At 45.5% G+C, this 19,377-nt stretch overlaps 1 protein-coding gene across 3 annotated transcripts in view; it reads right to left on the bottom strand.

Moving 5' to 3' along the window:
• LOC309566747 (trinucleotide repeat-containing gene 6C protein-like) overlaps positions 1-19,377 on the bottom strand; it is a 456,012-nt gene that overhangs the window by 24,303 nt on the left and 412,332 nt on the right. For all 3 annotated transcript variants that reach the window (XM_082272022.1, XM_082272023.1, XM_082272024.1), the window contains 4 exons: positions 16,202-16,351; positions 15,573-15,719; positions 8,870-8,989; positions 3,803-3,886 (listed from right to left, as the gene is read on the bottom strand). In XM_082272022.1, the coding sequence (XP_082128148.1) occupies positions 3,803-3,886; positions 8,870-8,989; positions 15,573-15,719; positions 16,202-16,351 (501 nt within the window). The remainder of the gene's footprint in view (positions 1-3,802; positions 3,887-8,869; positions 8,990-15,572; positions 15,720-16,201; positions 16,352-19,377) is intronic.

The raw sequence follows: 19,377 nt of genomic DNA, 5'->3' as shown, positions 1-19,377 counted from the left end.
GCCACCAAGAAGGCCACCTTCTGGGATAAAGTAAGCAAGGGAATCTCCCTGATGTTTTCAAAAGGAGGTTTCTGTAGAACCGACAAAACCAAATTAAGATCCCAGGGCGGTAAGGGCGCGCGGACTGGAGGAGCCAGGTGCCGCACCCCCTGGATGAAATTCCGCACCAAGGATTTGGTAGCTAACGGCTTCTGAAAGAAGATTGCTAATGCTGAAACTTGACCCTTGATGGTGCTCAAGGCTAGCTTCTGCTCAACCCCTTGTTGCAAAAAGGCCAATATTCGAGACACCGAATAGGTACGTGGAGGAAATCCTAAAGATTCGCACCACGCAATATAAGTCTTCCATGTGTGATAATAGACTTTGCTGGAAGTCGCTTTCCTTGCTTTAATAAGGGTAGGAATGACAGAAGTAGACAAACCTCTGTCCTTCAGTACTTGGGTCTCAATGGCCAGGCTATTAAAACCAGCGACTGTAAAGCACGAAGGTAACTTGGTCCTAGAGACCACAGACACTCCCTGAGACGAAGTTCCCACGGAACGTCTGCGACTAGCATGACCAAGTCGGCCAGGCCGGCTTGAGGAGGCCAGCCTAGAATTTCTAGGACCACTGGCGCTGATTGGATCTGAACCAGGCGTCCCTAGAGCTATCTGGCCCCGACCATCCGAGAAAGTCTGGTCGTTTTCTGTTTCCACACATTTATCAGATACCTGATAGTTATCAGGAAGGGTGATCTTTTCTGGTTGAACCTCAGGGACCGAAGTCACCCGACTAGAGGCTACTTGGCCTATCTGGTCAACCAGATCCGATTCCTGTGAGGTATCGGGACTAATCTTAGGAAAGGGTAAAGGAAAAGATCTATTCAGGGAACGGTAACTACCGCTTCCTGTGGTATTTAAATGTTGGAAGGGAAGAATCGCACCGGTAGTAGTGGTTGATGCTCGATCTGATGTCCTGAATACCGGTGAAAACGTCCCCCCACCCTGAAACCGGGTGGGGGCGCACCTTCAGGCTGTGTACTCCTTTGCTTCGGGTCTGGCTGGGTTGATCCTCTGCTTGTCCGACCAGCCCTTCTTGAATCCTCCTGGAGGAGTCTTGCCTTTCCCGCTAGTACCAGCCGGGCGCCCTTTATGGGCGGTAAAGAAAGGTCCTCGCTTGTTGCGAGGTCCCTTAGCTTTTGCAGCCTGTGGCAAGAAAGTGCTCTTGCCCCCAGTGGCATATAAATAGACGATTCCCCTGAAAAGGGAGATTGGTCAAGGTCTTTTTGGAACCTAGGTCAGCTGACCAGCATTTTAACCACAGCACACGTCTGAGGATCACTGCTAACTTAGATGCATGCCCTAATAAGGGAGTTGTGTCCAAGGCTGCGTCACAGATAAACCGTAGCCCTTGTATGATCTGTTCCATCAAATCAGATGTCTCCTGGGGAATATCTTTTCCCCTAAGATCTTGGCGTACCATTTTCGCCCATTCCGTAAGTGTCTGGGAAACTAGACCAATAACAATTACTGGTCTAAATGCTGACCCTATCAGAGAAAAGATAGTGCGGGACTCTGCTTCTATCTTTCGATCCACCGGATCCTTAAAGGACGAAGTGTCCTCCACTGGAATAACCGTGGCTTTATTCAGCCTGGAAATAGGCGGATCCACGACTGGTGGTACCGTCCATTTCTTAATGATGGATTCCTCAAACGGATAGCGTCTAGCAATACGCTTGGAAATAGTAAAGGTACGTTTAGAATGCTCCCATTCTCCTTTAATCTGATTACCAAAACATTTAGGTACCGGAAAAGCCTTCGCCATCTTGATGGGCTTATTCGTACCGAAAGGCCTCTCTGTTTCAGTTGCCTCTGCCGGTAAAGCCTCAAGTTTTAAGGTTTCTTGCACTGCCACAACTAGTGCGTCCACCAATGCTTCTTCCTGAATTATAGCAGGAGAAGAAGCGTCCTCCTCACTGTCTGAGGGGGCTTTACCTGGGATAACAGCCCTTGCAGAGGAACCTGCAACTGCCGTGACCATCTCTGAATCTGAGTCAGAGGTGTCGATTGGTATAGGGGTAGGCGGGGGTCGCTTCCTTGACCCCCGTCCCTGACAGGCCGCCTCCACCCGAGCCACCATAGACTCCAAAATTGCTGTAAATGATTCTATACTCTGTGCACCGGCGGGTCCCGAGGCCCCCTCGAGGGAAACAGGTGGGGGAATATGTGTGGCAGGGTCCATGATAACTCCAGTTACTTCCTGGATAATATAATTCAAAAGAAAAAAACTTTTTTTTTTTTTTTCTGACCCCCAGCGCCACAAAAAGCCCCTTAGTGTTACCTGCTAGGGATCCCTATCGATCGAGAGAGAGAGAGATAGACCCCCAGGCTCACCACTTGATGCTCAGAGTTAAACTGCAACAGCTTACAGCGCTGTCTTGACAAACAGGAAGTCTTTTGGCTGGCTGCCCAGGAAGAAGGGAGGCGGCTCCGCCCCTCTGCACGCCTTCCGGCGCCTCCCCCAAGCTCCACGAGGTGTAGGATCACCTCAAACATGGCCGCCCCCATGCTGGAGACACGAGGCTACGCCAAAATGGCGGCTCGTGCGATCCAGCAAAAAAAATGGCGGCGGCCTGTGCTGACTAGCGGTGTGCTGCAGGGCACACAACACTCTCTCTGCATGGGGATATGGCGTGGTTGGCGGTACCGGCCCTGGCGGACCGCATGGCCGTTCGGGAGGCCTGCTAATAGCTGGAGATCTGATTTGGAAGGCAGTCTACATGTCCGTGGCTTCTGACTGGTAGGTAGCTTATACTTAACCCATAAGATTCCCAGAATGCCACAGATTACATCTTTAAAACATGTATACAATAGATTGTTAGCTCCCAAACCAAGCCTCCTGGCTTTTTGCACACATAAATCACACTCAAAGTAGGAGGATTTGTGACATGTTATAGGATAGAAAGAACTCTTTCTTACCATACAGAGAGGGGCCCGCGTTCACCACAAAACCCGTCAGGGAAAAAGGGGGAACATACTACTCACCATACCGGAACCAGGCAGGCACCAACTCCTGACAGTACCCCTCTCCACCGGGGCGGGAGGGCTGTCGACCGATACGGACGCCGTGACTCATGGTCTTTGGCGTTTCAGCGAGACGTTTAACTCGCGGGTTCAGTCCTTTTAATGGGACTTTGTCGCGGCCGACCCAGCGCGGAGCTATGGCCTGCACGCGCTCGTAGGCTGAACTGGGGTGACCACCGGATCTCAACATCCAGCCCGTCGCCCAGTTCAGCTTTCTTGCTTGAAGATCTCACAGGAACACTGGAGAAAAAAAGCTGTCTAAAAATCCTTTTAGAAAAAAATTCTTGCCAGGACCTAAGATCCCAGCAAGGTATCTAGGTCCTTACTCCTAACTAGACAGAAAATAACTGATTTGCTGAGGCAGAGAGAGAGAGGATATACCCTCTGGGACTGCCCCTAGGGTGTGGCCAGAGCTTTTTAATTTCCTGTCTAGTCCTGCTCCTGCGGAGGTAACATAACCCGAAGGTGGTGTATCACCGAGGACTACGTCTGTCGATGAGCGCTAGAGAAATTCCAATTTTACACAGAAAAATCATGCATTCTTTTTATGTGCTCATATAGATACCCAATTTTTATATTACATAAACTTATAAAATACATTTCATATACTGTACAGAATAAGTGCATTTGCCAGGCTTTCACAAAATATACACAGCCCACAACACAGTACAGAAGGCAATCTACATTAACACTTGAGTAGAGACAGAGCTGTGTATGCCAGATAAGCAGGTTTGACCTACTTGCTGCTCCTGTTGCCTCATGGGTCCGGAAACATTACGCTGAGCCTGTAACATCTGCTGCTGGAGTTGTAAACGCTGATACGCCTGCAGGTGTGAGTAGAAGTGGGTCAGACAGACTGAAGACAATGAAACCATTAAGCCAGAATGTACCAATACGTAACCAGTGAAACTGGGCAATGAAAACATTTAACTGGCCATTAACATTACCACTTGCCGTACTTATTCTGCGCCAGGTCGGCTCTGTCCCGCAAAACAACATACCTACAAGTTGCTTCGTGAGACAGCTAGTAGGGGCATGCGCATGTACCGATTGGAGCCAATCAGCGGGTCTGGTGGCTGCAATGCCCACCAGGCATCCGCGATCGCTCCCCGTGGAGACAGAACGGCGGTCTGCCGCACCGCTGTTCTGTCAGTAATGAACAGAGGGATTCTGTGTTCCTCCTATTTAGGAACACAGGTCTCTGTTCATCCAGCTAGCCCATCCCCCACACAGTTGGAAAGCATCCCCTAGGGACACCTTAAACCCTTTGATCGCCCCTGGTCTAAACCCCTTTCCCTGCCGAAGTCATTAGTACCGTAACAGCGCATAATTTTATAACCAATTACTGTAGTAATGTCACTGGTCCTCCCAAAGTGTCAAAAACGTCAGTCCGCTGCAACGTCGCAGTTCCGCTAAAAATCATTTGATCGCCGCCATTACTAGTTAAAAAAAAAATAAAAATGACCTAAATCTTTCCCCTAGTTTGTAGACACGATAACTTTTGTGCAAACAAAATCAATATACACTTATTGGGATTTTTTTTTTTACCAAATATGTGTAGCAGAATACATATTGGCCTAAAATAATGAAAAAAAAATGATTTTAAATTTTTTTTTTTTTTATTATTGGGAATGTTTTATAGCAGAAAAGTAAATAAAAGAATGGATTTTTGTCCAACCATAAAATCCTTATCTGATGTTCATTGACTGACAGCTCCAGAATCTTCTTAATCATTGGGTAGGACACTAGGCAGGAAAAAGCCTTACCACGCCTATGGGGCAGTCCCAGGGAATATACTTCCACACTCTGCTATAGGCATTCAGTTTGTTGCAAGCAGTGTCAGAAGAAAAATAACCCAACTCAATAGAGGGGTGGGTGCTGTGTCCACAAAGCAGTGTTAAAACATGAGGGGTGGGAAAAACACAGTATAAAATATTCCCAAAAGGCTAAACCTAGCCAACCAGGTAACATGGAGCTCAACCAGGAACAACTGGAGCTCACATGAAAACAACACACCCTCAAAAATGACCAGGTCCTCTCAAACAGCGACCTGCAAAACCTAGCGGCCAAAAGCAGCATCCACAGATGCTAATACATCCACTTTTTAAAATTTTGTGAAAGTGTGCAGACGACCAGGTAGCCGCCTTGCAAACCTGTATCGCTGACGCCTGATGGTGGAAAGCCCAAGAGGCACGAAGCGCCCCACATAGAAAGCACCTTAACAGGGAACAGAAAAACCTGACCCCTTGATGGAATATGTCTGCACCACCATCTGTCTTGTCCATTTGGAAATGGTCGCGGCAGACTCGACCAACCCTTTGCGAGGTCCATCTGTAAGGACAAACGGTAAGGCTGATTTCCTAAACGACTTGGTTGCCGCAAGGTACTCCCTGAGCGCCCGACCCACATCCAGGGAGCGCAAGGCAATCCCCCTAGGATGTTTAGACTTAGGACACAGGGAAGGAAACACAATGTCTCCATTCAGACTGAAACCAGAAACAACCTTAGGAAAGACTGACAAGGGCAAAGTACCACTTTATCTCTGTGAGCCACCAGGTAAGGTGAACGACAAGGCCTCCAGCTCTGACACCCTGCGTGTAGAAGAAATAGCCACCAAGAAAATTATTAAATTATTTTTGAAAGGTGATTACTGGAAAACCGACAGCACCAAATTACGATCGCACAGAGGTAACAGACAGTATTGGGGGAGCCAAGTGGCAAACCCCCAAAATACCGGTGCGAACCAAAGAATGCATAGCCAAAAGGATGGTAAAAAGACGGCCAAGGCCGAAAACCTGGCCCTTGTCGGTGTACCCAAGGCCAGGCGCTGCTCAACACTTCATTGGAGGAATGCCAAAATCCAAGCCACCGAAAGGGAATGACCCCCAAGAAACTCGCACCACGCAATGTAAGTCTTCCAGACGCTTCCGATGTAGCAGCAGCTGCAGCCTCCATTTTTAAAAGTTGCCCGCACCGATACAATCAGTGCATTCACGAGCGCCGTTTCATGCGCAGCTGCAGTAGATGAGGAATCATCCTCACTACCAGAGCACGCGAAGTGCGTGGACGCAGACCCAGTAGGGTCGTTACATACTAAGCTCACCCCGAAACATAACAATCACGGGAGACCGCTGACTGCTATCCCGCAAGGGGACGTCAGCCAAGGGTCCACAAATGGACCACTTATGAGACCCCCGCAAAAGACAAGGGGGTCGCTTAAGAGCCCACTATAGGAGGACATAATATAACATAGCCCACCTTAAAAGTGGGCCGCCCGCCGTGATGCGGACACACAGGCAGTGTACCCCCGCTCACACAATGGCAGCAAGACGGTCACTAAAAATGAAGCATTCCCACAGCGTCAACCGGTTCAAGGAGGTGCCAAGCTGACCATATGGCCCAGGCCTAAACTCTTGTGGGGGCCCAGCCGCAAATAGCATGGATCCTCAGTCCGGCAGATGCCCAAGGGGAGAGTTGGGAACTTCAGCTAGACCCACTGAGGCCACCCCCCCCAACGGCAGCGCCCAACTCAGCCACATGGCCTAGTAGGCTGCAAGCCGCGGCCAGGGCGCGAGCCCCAGTGGATCCGACCATTCAGGGCAGTGGAGGGGAAGGCGGATGGCCACACGGGAGGCAGTGGCTTCAGCCATCCTCACAGGGGCTGCCTCACATAGATTCCGCTGAGTAGGCAGCAAAGCCGCAGCCTAACTTTTAACTTTTTATGACTGTGTGAGGCGCGTACCTGCGGATGATAAAACATCCACTCCCCCAGTCCAATAACCACCACAGGAAGCCCCGAGAACATCCCTGCCTTAGTCACCAACCCCCAGGATGGCAGGGAACCCTGCTCATACCAAAAAACAATATCTCTCCTGCGCTCAAGTGGTATGCGGGAAGGTGTATCTTCTAGGCGGTTTTATGACACAAAAGAAGTGGTCTTGCTGCCCCCCTCAGGACCAAGGGTATCCAAAAGGCACTACAAGAAAACAACAAGAGAAGGGCGCACCGACCTTGTGCATTACCACTTAAAAGTTTATTAAAAATCAAAGAAGGGTAGCGTACAATATACTCACAAACGTAGCATATGAACAAGCATATAGGAAATGGTCACCGCTCGCTTCCAGGACACTTCTCTACTGCTGGATAGCGTGATGGCGTCCTCAAAACCTGATGTGGCTTACGCGTTTCGAGGGAGGACCCTCTTCCTCAGAGCCAAAATCGCCACAAGGCCATTCAGCAGTAAAGAAGTGTCCTGGAAGCGAGCGGTGCCCATTTCCTATATGCTTGTTCATATGCTACGTTTGTGAGTATATTGTACGCTACCCTTCTTTGATTTTAATAAACTTTTAAGTGGTAATGCACAAGGTCGGTGCGCCCTTCTCTTGCCGTTTTCTTGTAGAACCCTGCTCATACCCCCATTGCGCACGGTCAGCATGAGCAGCTTGGCCAGCAGCAACTACAGCCAACCCCCCATAGGAGCATGTGGCAAAGCCAGCTCACAACCGCACCTAGGGAGGGGACGAAAGACCCCCAGTGACCGTTTAGAGGGGCTGGGGGGAACCTGGGGGTCTGACCGTCCCAGGGAGGGGCCCAAGTCAACTCCAAAAGACTGCCAGGGGAGAGGGAGACACTACTTACCACACCATGGAACCGGGAAGGCACCGCTCTGGGCAGGCCACAGCACCATTGGAATGGGGCTGCTGTGGGCCAAGACACCTATTGCAACTCAGGCCAGGACAAGGTCGTATGCATCCTCGTGAGACGTTTAACTCGCAGGCCAGCCCCCGTCTAGTGGGGCTATGTCGCGGCCGACCTAGTCCGGAGCCGAGGCCTGCGTGCGCTCACTGGCCAGACTGGGGAGACCTTAAGAATCTAGAATATCCAGTCCGTCGCCCAGTCCAGCAGTTGATCGTTGTTCTCACAGGAACAGAAAATAATTTAAGAGGAAAAAATTAAATTCAAAAAAGAAAAAATGCTAGGACCAGAGATCCCAGCAAGGAAATAGGTCCTTACTCCTGACTAGGCAGAAAAAAAACTGAATGCCTATAGCAGAGTGTGGGAGTATATTCTCTGGGACTGCCCCATAGGCGTGGTAAAGCTTTTTCCTGCCTAGTGTCCTACTCCTGTAGTGGGCAGCACAACCCAATGGTTAAGAAGATTCTCGAGCTGTGTCCGTCAATGAACGAAAGGGAAATATTGTTTTTTTTTTATTTTTCAGAATTATCAGTTTACAGCACGAAAAAAAAAAAAAAAAATCAGAGAATCAAACACCACCAAAAAAAGCTCCATTTGTGGGGGAAAAAAGGCTTCAATTTTATTTGGGTACAGTATCGCACGACTGCACAACTGTCAGTTAAAGTAACGCAGTGCCTATCGCAAAAAATGGCCTGATCATTAGGGGGCAAAACTTTCCAGTCCAGAAGTGGTTAATATCATTGCTTAAAATGGTTTACCTAAAATACATTTTTTTTTGGCATGAAATTGCAATAATGGTAACCATGCATTTCAGTCCTAATGTAAGAATGGAATCTGCTGTTAACACAACCACACAATTTTGTTTTCATAACTTTTCAGTTCTATCTGAAGCATCATTTTAGGTATTGCCTTAAGGCTACCACAAACGAGAGGATTTGGAATACAGATTATTATAAGCTCAACTTTATACAAAGTGGGAAAAGGAAAACAAGTCTGCTGTGTATATTATCAGACCTTCACATGCATATTCCAATTACAGCTATAATCTGACCATGGGCAACAGACAGGTTGCAGTAAAGGTCTACTGAAAGATTACGATAGTTGCTACTCACCAACTGCAGCTGATAGAGCTGGTTCAACATGGTCATATGCTGAGGATTAATTGGCGAGGTTAATAGTGCAGGGTTGAGACCAATGTTTTTTGCTGCAAACTGCAAAAGCTGTGCTTGAACCTACAATGGAACAAGAAACCAGAAGCGTATTACACGACTGTCTAAACAATATCAAAATGTCAATTTGTGATTTTAAAGCAATTTGATAAAAGACCTCACATAAACACATGCTGCCCAGGTTAATGAACTAGGTGGCGTACTGTAAGGGGTGCAGTTCGCATTATAAAGCTGACTCTCTAGAGTTGCTATGGCAGCCACAGCACCCCCAGAGAGTTGATACCCGCTGCTCTTGACCGTGGTAGTTTGTAGCCATGGGAAGGCTTTTTCCCTGCTCTGGTCATATGACAGAGACCAGGAGAGGAGTGCCACTGCATCTGATCTGAGGGAGGAGAGACTGCACTGAGAGGTCTGTACTTGGGGGGGAAAGGGGGTGTTTGTACTGAGGGATGTCTGGACTGAAGGATCTGTGCTGTGTTGAAGTGTGGGAAGAGGATGTTAAGGGAGATCTGTACTGTGGGGGATATGGGCTTTTGGGGGGGAGGAGGGAATCATTTTTGGCTGTACTCTGTAACGTGGCCCGAGCATTATGGATTATTATTATTATACAGGATTTATATAGCGCCAACAGTTTGCGCAGCGCTTTACAATGTGAAGGAAGACAATGCAGTTACAATACAGTTCAAAACAGGAGGAACTAGAGGGCCCTGCTCGTTAGAGCTTACAATCTAGAAGGGATTTCTGACTCCTGCACTATGCACTGTACCCTAGAGTGTTGCGCACTCTGCGGTATGCAGTCTTGAATGAACCCTGCTCAGTATGCACTCCTGACCTCTGCACTCACTGCATTATGCACCCCAGAGCATTGTACTCTCTGCAATATGCAGTCCTGACCTCAGCACTCACTGCATTATGCACCCCAGAGTGTTGCACTCTGCGTTATGCAGGCCTGGACCCTGCGCCCTCTGCAATATGCACTCCTAACCTCTGCACTCTGCGATATGGACAACAGAGCGTTGCAGACTTGCAATATGCAGTCCTGGGAGCTGCTTATAGACACCGTTTTACATTTCACAATCCTGACCTCTCAGTACACTGGGCAGCAAAAGTGTGTTGAGGTTTGTTACATGTCTGTTAGACTCTCGCTTGTGGCACAAGTCATTAAAGCATATTTTGTGGGTAAAAGGGCTGATCTAACAATACCTATACATACAAGGTTATGGGTATGTAGCAGAGAGGCTCCCCCCCCCCCCCCCAACCTTCCATAAGGCATTTACATTAGCCTCCTCCATTTGCTTTATTTAAAAGGGAGGAGAAATAATGTTTCCCAGGTCAAGTTATTCTGCATTTAGGTGTACTTGCATTTACAAGTGTATAGACGTGTTCAAAGTATCTAATCTGACTAAGGACACACAGAATTCTATTTTATCTAAATGCAGTGTGAATTATACCATTTAATAATCAATTTATGTATTTATATGCATTTAGAAATGTACTATATGCACATATAAAAAACACATGTATGTCATTGTACGGGTGAATGACACTTTATGCACTGCTTGGTGCCTAAACAACTTATTTCCAGACTTTTTTTTCATGTGGGTGTGGGAATGCCTAGCCTCATGCAGAAAACAAGTTTAGGAAAGTTATTGCTTTCATAGGATTTTTAGCTGCAGACTGAGAAAGGTGCTGGTTTGCAGGTAGCAGTAGAGCACCAGCTGAACAGCAGCTGGGTTATTTGGCTGGGGCTGAAGAGATTAAAGCTAGCTATAAAGAGGATCACCAGCACAGTACAAGTTCTTGCCATCTGTTGCTCTTTTTGTGGCTCTGTATGGCACCTTGGTGGTTGGAGCTTAAAATAGCAAGGTGAAGCTTAAACCAGGGTTGTTTAAAATTATGTTCCAAACCTTGTTGTTCCAACTCCTTCTCAGCAAAGCGCAGCTGTGGTTAAAATGGCCTTTTATTAAACACAAAAAGCACTACAAAAGGTGACTAGTTTAAAAAGATTAAATGTTTGTATGCAGATCTTCATGACTGTTGGGTTTTTGACACCACCTGCAAGAGCAGGATGCTAGGTGCAACTAAAAGGTACACCCAAAGGGGGTCAAATTCCTCATCTGCAACACACAGCTCAGTTGGTACCCAGCACTAATGACAACACCGGGAGAGGAAGAAAAAAAAAAAAAAAAAAAAAAAAAAAAAAGGACTTTATTGAAGTGATCTTCAATAAATAAAGCGAAACATTTTTTATGGTGAGTACGAAAATCCCAAAGCAGTGCCAGGAAGGAGGGGGGGGGGTGCATAAACAATTGAATAACTTGGAACCAAGACCTGGCAGAACTCAAGCTGCTGCCTGCAAAACCTTCTGGCCAAAGCTGGCATCTGCTGAGGCAGTCATGTCAACCCTTTAGAACGTGGCGAAAGTGTTAACAGACAACCAGGTAGACTCCTTGTAATCTGAACAGAAGCAGAATGGTGAAACGCCCAGAATGTACATAGTGTCCTGGTGGGATGTCAGGTAACAGGGAATGGATGGAATTGAGATTCTTGGCCTGACAGAGCCAAGGCCTGAATCACTGTTTAATAGGTCCACCTAGAAAAAGTGGAAGATTAAGCCACTAGTCTTTTTTAGGGCCATCCAAGACTGAACAAGAAAATCAGCCCTTGGAATAGAGGCAGTAGAAGATAGATAACAGAATGTCTGCAAAACCACATCGAAATAATAGAGAGTGAAACTTATACCATCTTCTGCAAAAAGGTCAACCGAGGTTGAAGTACCACTTAACTATGTGCAGAACCAAAAAAATGGTTGCTAATAAAAGGCTGCAGCTCAGAGCAGAAGTGACAGCCACTAGGAAGGCCACCATTGTGATGGAGTCAAGAGGGGAATCTCTCAGATATTTTCAAAGGGAAGCTCTGTGAGGCCAACAAAACTAGATTCATGTCCCATAAAGCTGACAAAACCTGGATCTTTACAGTAATTCGGTACAAATGACTTTTGATCCATGCCCTCTAGGACAGGGATTCCCAAACTACGGCCCTCCAGTTGTTCAGGAACTACAATTCCCATCATGCCTAGTTATGTATGTGAATGTCAAAGTTTTACAATGCCTCATGGGATGTGTAGTTCTGCAACAGCCGCAGGGCTGTAGTTTAGGAATCCCTGCTCTAGGAGAAAGGCCAGGATGCAAGCAACTGAACTAGTGGGGATGAACGCCAGTGACCCACAGTAGGCGAAGTAGACCTTCCAGATGGAATAATAGATGGAACAAGTGAACTTCTGGGCTCAAAGCATTGTAGACATGACCGCCAGAGAAGACCTTTTATTCTCCAGCAACTGGTTTTCAACAGCCATGTCCCGTTGAACCTTTAATTGTAAGCAGGCAGGAAAATCGGAAACTTGAGAAAGAGGATTCAGGTGGAGGAGTACATTCATTTTAGGGGTACATTCATGTACATCAGTGACCGAGGATCTGTAAATGAGGCCCTGCTTAGTAAGTCTGTCATAAGGATGACTGAAAAGCCCTCCTGGTAACAATCGAGGGAGGAGGGATGCCAGAGATCCACAACTGGAGTGCCCCAGCGTTGACAAATCTGGAGAAGACTTTCAGGTGCAGAGACCATTCTCCCCGATCAAAAACTCTGGAGGCTAAGATAGTCCATTTGCCAGTTGTCTACTCCCAGAATAAAAACAGACAAGGCTGGGACATGAAGTTCCACCCAACAGAGAATCGAGATGCCTCCAGGGCTACGGCACAGTTCTTGGTGCCGGCTTGGAGACTGTTGAAAGCCAGGGTTGTGCAATTGTCTATCTGGACTCCGATCGGGCAAACCCTTTGAGGGGAGAGGGAGAGAGACCGCTTGGAGTTTCAGGATGTTGATAGGGAAGCTGGTTTCCTTAGAAGATCATTGATCTTGAACTGACAAATGACCCATCACATCTCCCCCACCTGACTAGGGGGGGAGAAAAGACTTCCCAGATAGCAGGAGAGGAGAATGAAGCCACCAAGTCAAGGACGCCTTGGTCAGAAGAGATAGGAAAATAAGTTGGTCCAGCAACCTTGAGACTTCGTTCCACTTGGTCAGGATCTCTCGCTGCAGAGATCTGGAAAGGTGCTAAGCATAAGCGACCACTGGGGCCCAGTGCAAAACGCATGGATGCAGTTTACAGAGAAGTTAAGTAAAGTAAAAAGCAGCAGCTTCTGAATTTCTCCCAACGGAAGGAAAAACTCTGGACAGTGGTGTGCAGAAGAGTCCGAAATACTGCAAGCAGGGAGAAGGGAGGAGGACTGTCCTGTGAAGATTCAGCGTCCGAGGTCCACCAATGATTTGATGCATACTTTGCTTACAGGAGTAGATTGTCCAGATAACCCACAATTGATATCCCATTGGAGGAGTAAAAGAGCCAGTATCTTGGTGAGACTCACAGCGCTGATGGCGCACTGGTGGCCACCCAAAACTGAAGGAACTGTTGATGGATGCGGAAAATGGGAATGTAGAGATAAGCATCCTTGATGTCCAGGCCAAAGAAAACCTCTAGGTTTAGGCAAGTGATCACTGAGTGTACAGAGTATATGTGAAACTTGTGCACCTTAAAAAAAAAAAAAAAAAAGTTTTCATGATCCAGGAGTGGATGGACGCAATGGGAATAGAAGCCCCTGAACTTTTCGGAGGATGGAACCTGGGCTATCCCTCCCTGATGTGGGTGGGACAACGAGTGGTCCTGGGCTGCTCCGCAAACTTGGGGGGCCGTGAGCTGCCAGGTACACTGGGGTCCCCAGGATGTGGAGGGTTTAGAAGACTGGTCCTTGAATTAGGAACCTTGGTCTTGAGCATGAGGTAGAAACATGCTCTTGCCCCCGGTGATCTCTTTTAGGATCTCATTTAAAGTCCCACTGAAAATGCTAGTAACTTTTGGACATCTGATCACAGACCAGCATTGAGACCAAAGCAGATGTTGTAAAACAGCGGAACACAGCAGATGAGAGAACAACTGGCCAGAGTCTAGGGCCACATTATACAAATATAGAAAGTCTGGTCCAGTCTGCAAATGCCCTCTGGACGGGGGGTGACACCCCACCTGCCCGTGGGGACTTGGATGGACCTATGTATCTGCCTGATGGGCTGAGCGGGCTAGTCAAGTAGAGGCATGCCAAGGTCATCTTTGCTATGATGGTGAGCACTTATGTTATGTAAAAAGTTTTAATGTATGACTGCTAAACTATATGAAAATTGTAGAGAATTGACAGATACACTTATGATGTGGTCTCTTTTTTCTATCTTTGTCTTTTTCTTTCAAGTTGTAAGGATTCACTATGATGGTTCCTGAAGAAGCTACCATTTATTCAATTGCGAAACACGTTGAACCATGTAGGATGTCCTTACGTATGATGTTTAGTTTGTAATATAACTTGACAGTTTGTTGTCATTTTAATGATCTTTGAGAAATCAATAAAGTTTTGAATTGTCCCTCATGTGTGCTCACTATAGGTAACCCTATGCCCTTTAAAGTCACATAGTATTAGGTCCACTGCAACATTTGGTCCTCATCTCCACATATGCAGTGGGGCCTTCTCTATTTTTCTTCTACATTAATCGACTGGAAGAAAAATAAAATCCACTGACAGGACAAAAGTCCTGAAAACATAAGGAGACAAAAATCCTTACTCCTAAACACTAGGAAAAAAATTGAGCTGAGTTGCAGATGGGGAATTTGCCCACTTAGTTTTAGTTGCACATGGCATCCTGCTCCTGCAGGTGGTATCATAAAACCCATTTGTCATGAGGATCTGCAGTGTATTTCAATGAATGAAAGAGAAAATAAATATCCACCTGCCTTGCCTTGAGTTGGCTGTCCGCCTGTTACAATTGGTTTCAGAAACTGGTGGTTAGCTTCTGAAATGTGTAATGCACCAGTACATGCAGCCAACAAATGGGTACCCTTTTACTGTGGTAGATGGGTATCATCTATTAAGTTTTTACTAATGAACTGGAGTACGCAACCAGCATAAGAGACTAGGGCTATGTAAATGAATACCTAAAAACTTCTGAAATCTTTAGGAAGTGTACTTGCACATAAACTGTATATCAATAAAAATGTTAGTAAAAAAAAAAAAAAAAAATGTTTATATTTGACTAAATATAGATCAGACCTAAAAACCTCTTAACTGCAGCATAAAAAAAAAAAAAAAAACACACAGGTCTTCTGTCCTGATCGGTTTCTTTTTTTTTTTTCTACTTTTGGTTGAATTAGATGGACAGGTGTATTTTCTTAACCTAAGTATGTAACTATGTTAAGATTGGTCTGTGTGTCAGAGTGGTGTAAATTTTAGGAGGTGACTGGTGTAAACTGGTGTAGTTGACCGTTTCTATGGTGTTCATTTATTTCTCCCCCAATGTTTTATTTTTTCAGTAACTAGATCTCCTCAGTGGTAGGGCAATAATTGCACAGGACTGCCAGGTAAAATGGAATTGCCCATCAATCCTCTTTTTTGGAGAGAGTTATTTTTAGTTTTTACAGCAATGTATAAAGCTTTCTTACAGGTATTCTGTACTCCAGTAAATTTTAGAAATAGGTTACTGACATCTGACCTTGTCATTGTAAGCATGCCAAGCCATTTAGGATATACCAGATCCAGAGACCTACCTGAGGGGATAAAAACTGAGGCACTTGAGCACGAAGACTAGGCTGGGATGAGTTGAGAGTTTGCACTGGTGGCTGCTGTGGCTGTTGCATGGACCTGGCTTGTGCTGCTCCACTATTGCCAAACATACCCAGATTGCCACTCTGTATCTGTGTGAAGAAAAATATGGTTATCATCTGGATTTCTACTATGCATCTCCCTAGACATTATTCTGCCCTGAAATCGTACATTCCCAAATGTATTTTTCTCCCTGAATACATACAAGAACGATGTAAGGAAAAAAAAGAAAAGAAAAAGAAAAGAAGACTCAAGAGCCAGCCTGTAACCTCCTAAAATGCTGCCCTTTGAGGCTCAGACCTTTGTACAAAATGTAAGTCTGAATGTTACTCCGTTATTTCCCTTGCAATGACTAGAACAACCAAACTATTGCTAAATCGCAGACAAGTGGCTAAATGTTCTTTAACCCTATAAGTCTCCCTAGAAGTTATTACTGTAAAATGTAAAGCACTACTTGGAGGTAGTGTAAAAAAAGTGCCCTTATTGTACAAAAAGTCCATTCAAATACAAAACATGCTAGAAAACTAGTGTTTTGCTTATTGCACTTCGACAAGCATTTCTCCTAGTTTCTTACCTGTCTAGAGGAATTCAAGTTCTGCATGTTTAGGCCTGGTGTCATGCCACCAAGGGCTTGATTAGGGAGTGCACTGTTGGGATGGGGGAGCTTCAGGCTTGGTGAAGGCAAAAATGGTGAAGTAGTGGGCTCTTCCACTAGGCCGCCATCCTGATTGAAATAAGGGAGCGTGAGCTATGGTCAGCACATTAAAAGCACCAGAGGCAGGAGGCAAAAAAGCAAGCCAAGTAATGTAGCAGGATAAATATACCCTAAAGAATACCTGTTGTGAAATATTTACAGGCTGTCATTATGATGCCTTTCTGATAATTCTATCCATTATAAGAATTTACAGGCTTTACTTTGAGTCCCTGATCTGGAACAAGTTTGTAGTATCAAAAATTTAAGAAGTCAACAATGATGGCCTACAGATTTTTCGCATGACAGAATTGTGTCGACAAGCTATCTTAACCCTTCTGCTTCTTGGGCTCTATTTTTCATTTTGCACATTAAGGCCCTGTTCACACTTGAGCGTATTTCAGCTCGTAAAACGTTCATCTATGAAGTCTCAAAAACGCCCAACAAGCAAAATCCCATTCATTTCAATGGACCCTGTTCACATCTGAGCGTTTTGTCACCTTAAGCAAAACGCCTGAAGCTCAAAAAAAGTACATGAGCTTCTTTTTTGGTAGATTACAAGCATTTTTGTTAGATGTCAATGCCTGCCTCCAAACACCTGCAAAAAATGCCTGAAAAAAGCCTGCAAAAAAGCCCAAAACATACGCCTGAAAAAAGCCCCAAAAAAAAAACAACGCCTGAAAACTATACCGTCAGGTGTGAATAGAGCCTAAAATTACTGAACACGTTTTGCCATTTTTTCAAATGCATGTTACAGACTTGAAGTCTCTCTAAAGATAGTGCGAACCATATTTGTGGAGAAGCGGAGCATATATAATTTAATAATGGTCCTGGGGTAGAAAGATGTAAAAAAAAAAAAAAAAAATAAAGAATCAAGGGCCAGCCTGTATTCCCCCCCCCCCCCCCCAAAAAAAAATGCTGCCCTTTGAGGCCCAGACTTTTTTTTACAACTTTAGGTCTGAATGTTACCCCCCTATTATACAGTAAATCTATATAGATTATATTAAGGATAATCATCAAATACAAGTGTAACTATCTAATCCTTTACAGCCAAGAAAGCTGCCATCATAGCCTCGGATCTGCAGTTGCCACGGTGCTGCACAAGCAACTGTGACCGCCATCATTCACAGCATGTCCTAAACTTAAAAACTCTTTTAGGAAATCATTAAGCTGATTGGTTTAATCCTGCTTTAAAGCGTATCTATATCCAAAACCTTTTTTTTTTTTTGCAATAATCATCTTTATATTAAAGAAATGTGAATAATCATTTTATGAACGATTAAATCATGAATGGTGTTACAAGACCAGCATATATGAGAGAGCCATCGCTGGCTTTCATCTGTGACTGGGTGTATGAGAATCCCTAGCTTCAATTGGGAGCACATCAATTAAAGTAGAATGGCCTCATACATAATACATGCAATGGCAGGAAAAAAGAAAAAAAAAAAAAACAGCACTGGTCAGCTTGGCTATGTCCTCATGTAAATGATTACATGCAGAGTTTTCCACACTAATGAAAATGTGCCTTTAACGTATAAGGATACGGTGCTGGCTGCTCAGGACAGCAAAGGGTTATCCTTAAACTGGGAAGTCAGAGTCCTGATGGTAAGGATTTCTCATGACCTAATAGCTTTGCTGACATTTAGGAGAAGACAAGCACATGGCCAGAAGTCCCTGTCTCTCTATAGCTCAGCTGTTCATTCTGGAGAACATTAATCCTTCTGCTTCACCCCCACAGACTAGATTCTGCTGGACAGCAGACATCAAGTCTTATCAGACTGTAAAGAAAGTCAAGTAGCTGAAACACAGCTAAATGTACAAAACAGAGCTAGCAACAACATCCCTAACAGTCATTAAATTCACAAACTAAGAGAAGGGAGCGCGACAGTGTGACCGTTCTGGTTTAATACGTTCAGAGAAGGTTTAATTTACAAAGAAAAGAGAAAAAATGAATACTCACAAAGTATAAAAACCTCATATGTATATATGGGAGTCCATGGGAGTGTGTAAGCCTATGGTGGAGGCACAGTCCTAAAAGGATGCAGCTAGATGGATGGATGGATGGATGATGAGCTGCTACAAGCACAAAGTCCAGATCTCTGTGCCACTGGCTGTTAATGGGGAAATGGCTCTGACAGCCCAGTAGGCATGTGTAGTGCCGTGGCTTTCTTGTTCACGGTGTCAATAGCCAATGGATGGTAATGCCCACCTGGAGATCAAGGTCACAGGATGCGTTTTGAGGGACCTTCCTCTTCCTCAGGTAACCCAAATGAGGAAGATCTCTTGAAACACGTCCTGAGACCCTGGACTCCAGGTGGACATTACCATCCATTGGCTATTGACACCGGGAACAAGGAAGCCACGGCACTACACATGCCTACTGGGCTGTCAGAGCCATTTCCCCATTAACAGCCAGTGGCACAGAGATCTGGACTTTGTGCTTGTAGCAGCTCATCCTCCATCCATCTAGCTGCATCCTTTTGGAACTGTGCCTCCACCATAGGCTTATACAGTCCTGTCGACTCCCATATATACGTGTGGTTTTTATACTTTGTGAGTAAACCTTCTTGGAACTTGCTACACCAGAGTAGGCGTGCTGTCTCCCTCCCTTCCTCTCTCTTGTTACAGATGCAGTCCCATCTCGGTTTTGACAGCAGCACCCCTAGGTTGTCAGTTCCTGTTGTCTAGCTATAAAAGCTACCGGCTCATAAAGCACCCGTCCCCCTGCCCCCAAATTATGGTATGTATTTATTGCTTTATTTATAGATTTTTTTTTTTAACTGCATCAGTCATATTTCCCATGAATGGTTGAGTGCTGATAGCCTGGTGCCATTACTGGCATTGGGGAATAAGAATCATTTTTTAAATTCACAAACTGCCACTGCACAAATATCTAGCAAATGTTAAATGAAAACATGAATTCGATCTTTAGAGAGGTTATTTTAAAATTTTGGTGTGCTCAGGTCCATGTTTTCCCAGAATGGGGATGCACAGCTGTTGTGTGCATCCCATTCACTTTTACTGGAACACACTGCATAGGCACAGCCGCTGTGTCCTAA

The sequence above is a fragment of the Pelophylax lessonae genome, assembly GCF_965119305.1.
Source record: "Pelophylax lessonae genome assembly, chromosome: 11".
In the NCBI taxonomy this organism is placed as follows: Eukaryota; Metazoa; Chordata; class Amphibia; order Anura; family Ranidae; genus Pelophylax; species Pelophylax lessonae.
Note: the sequence above shows the minus strand (reverse complement) of the source record. Positions and strands in the feature narration are given on the sequence as shown.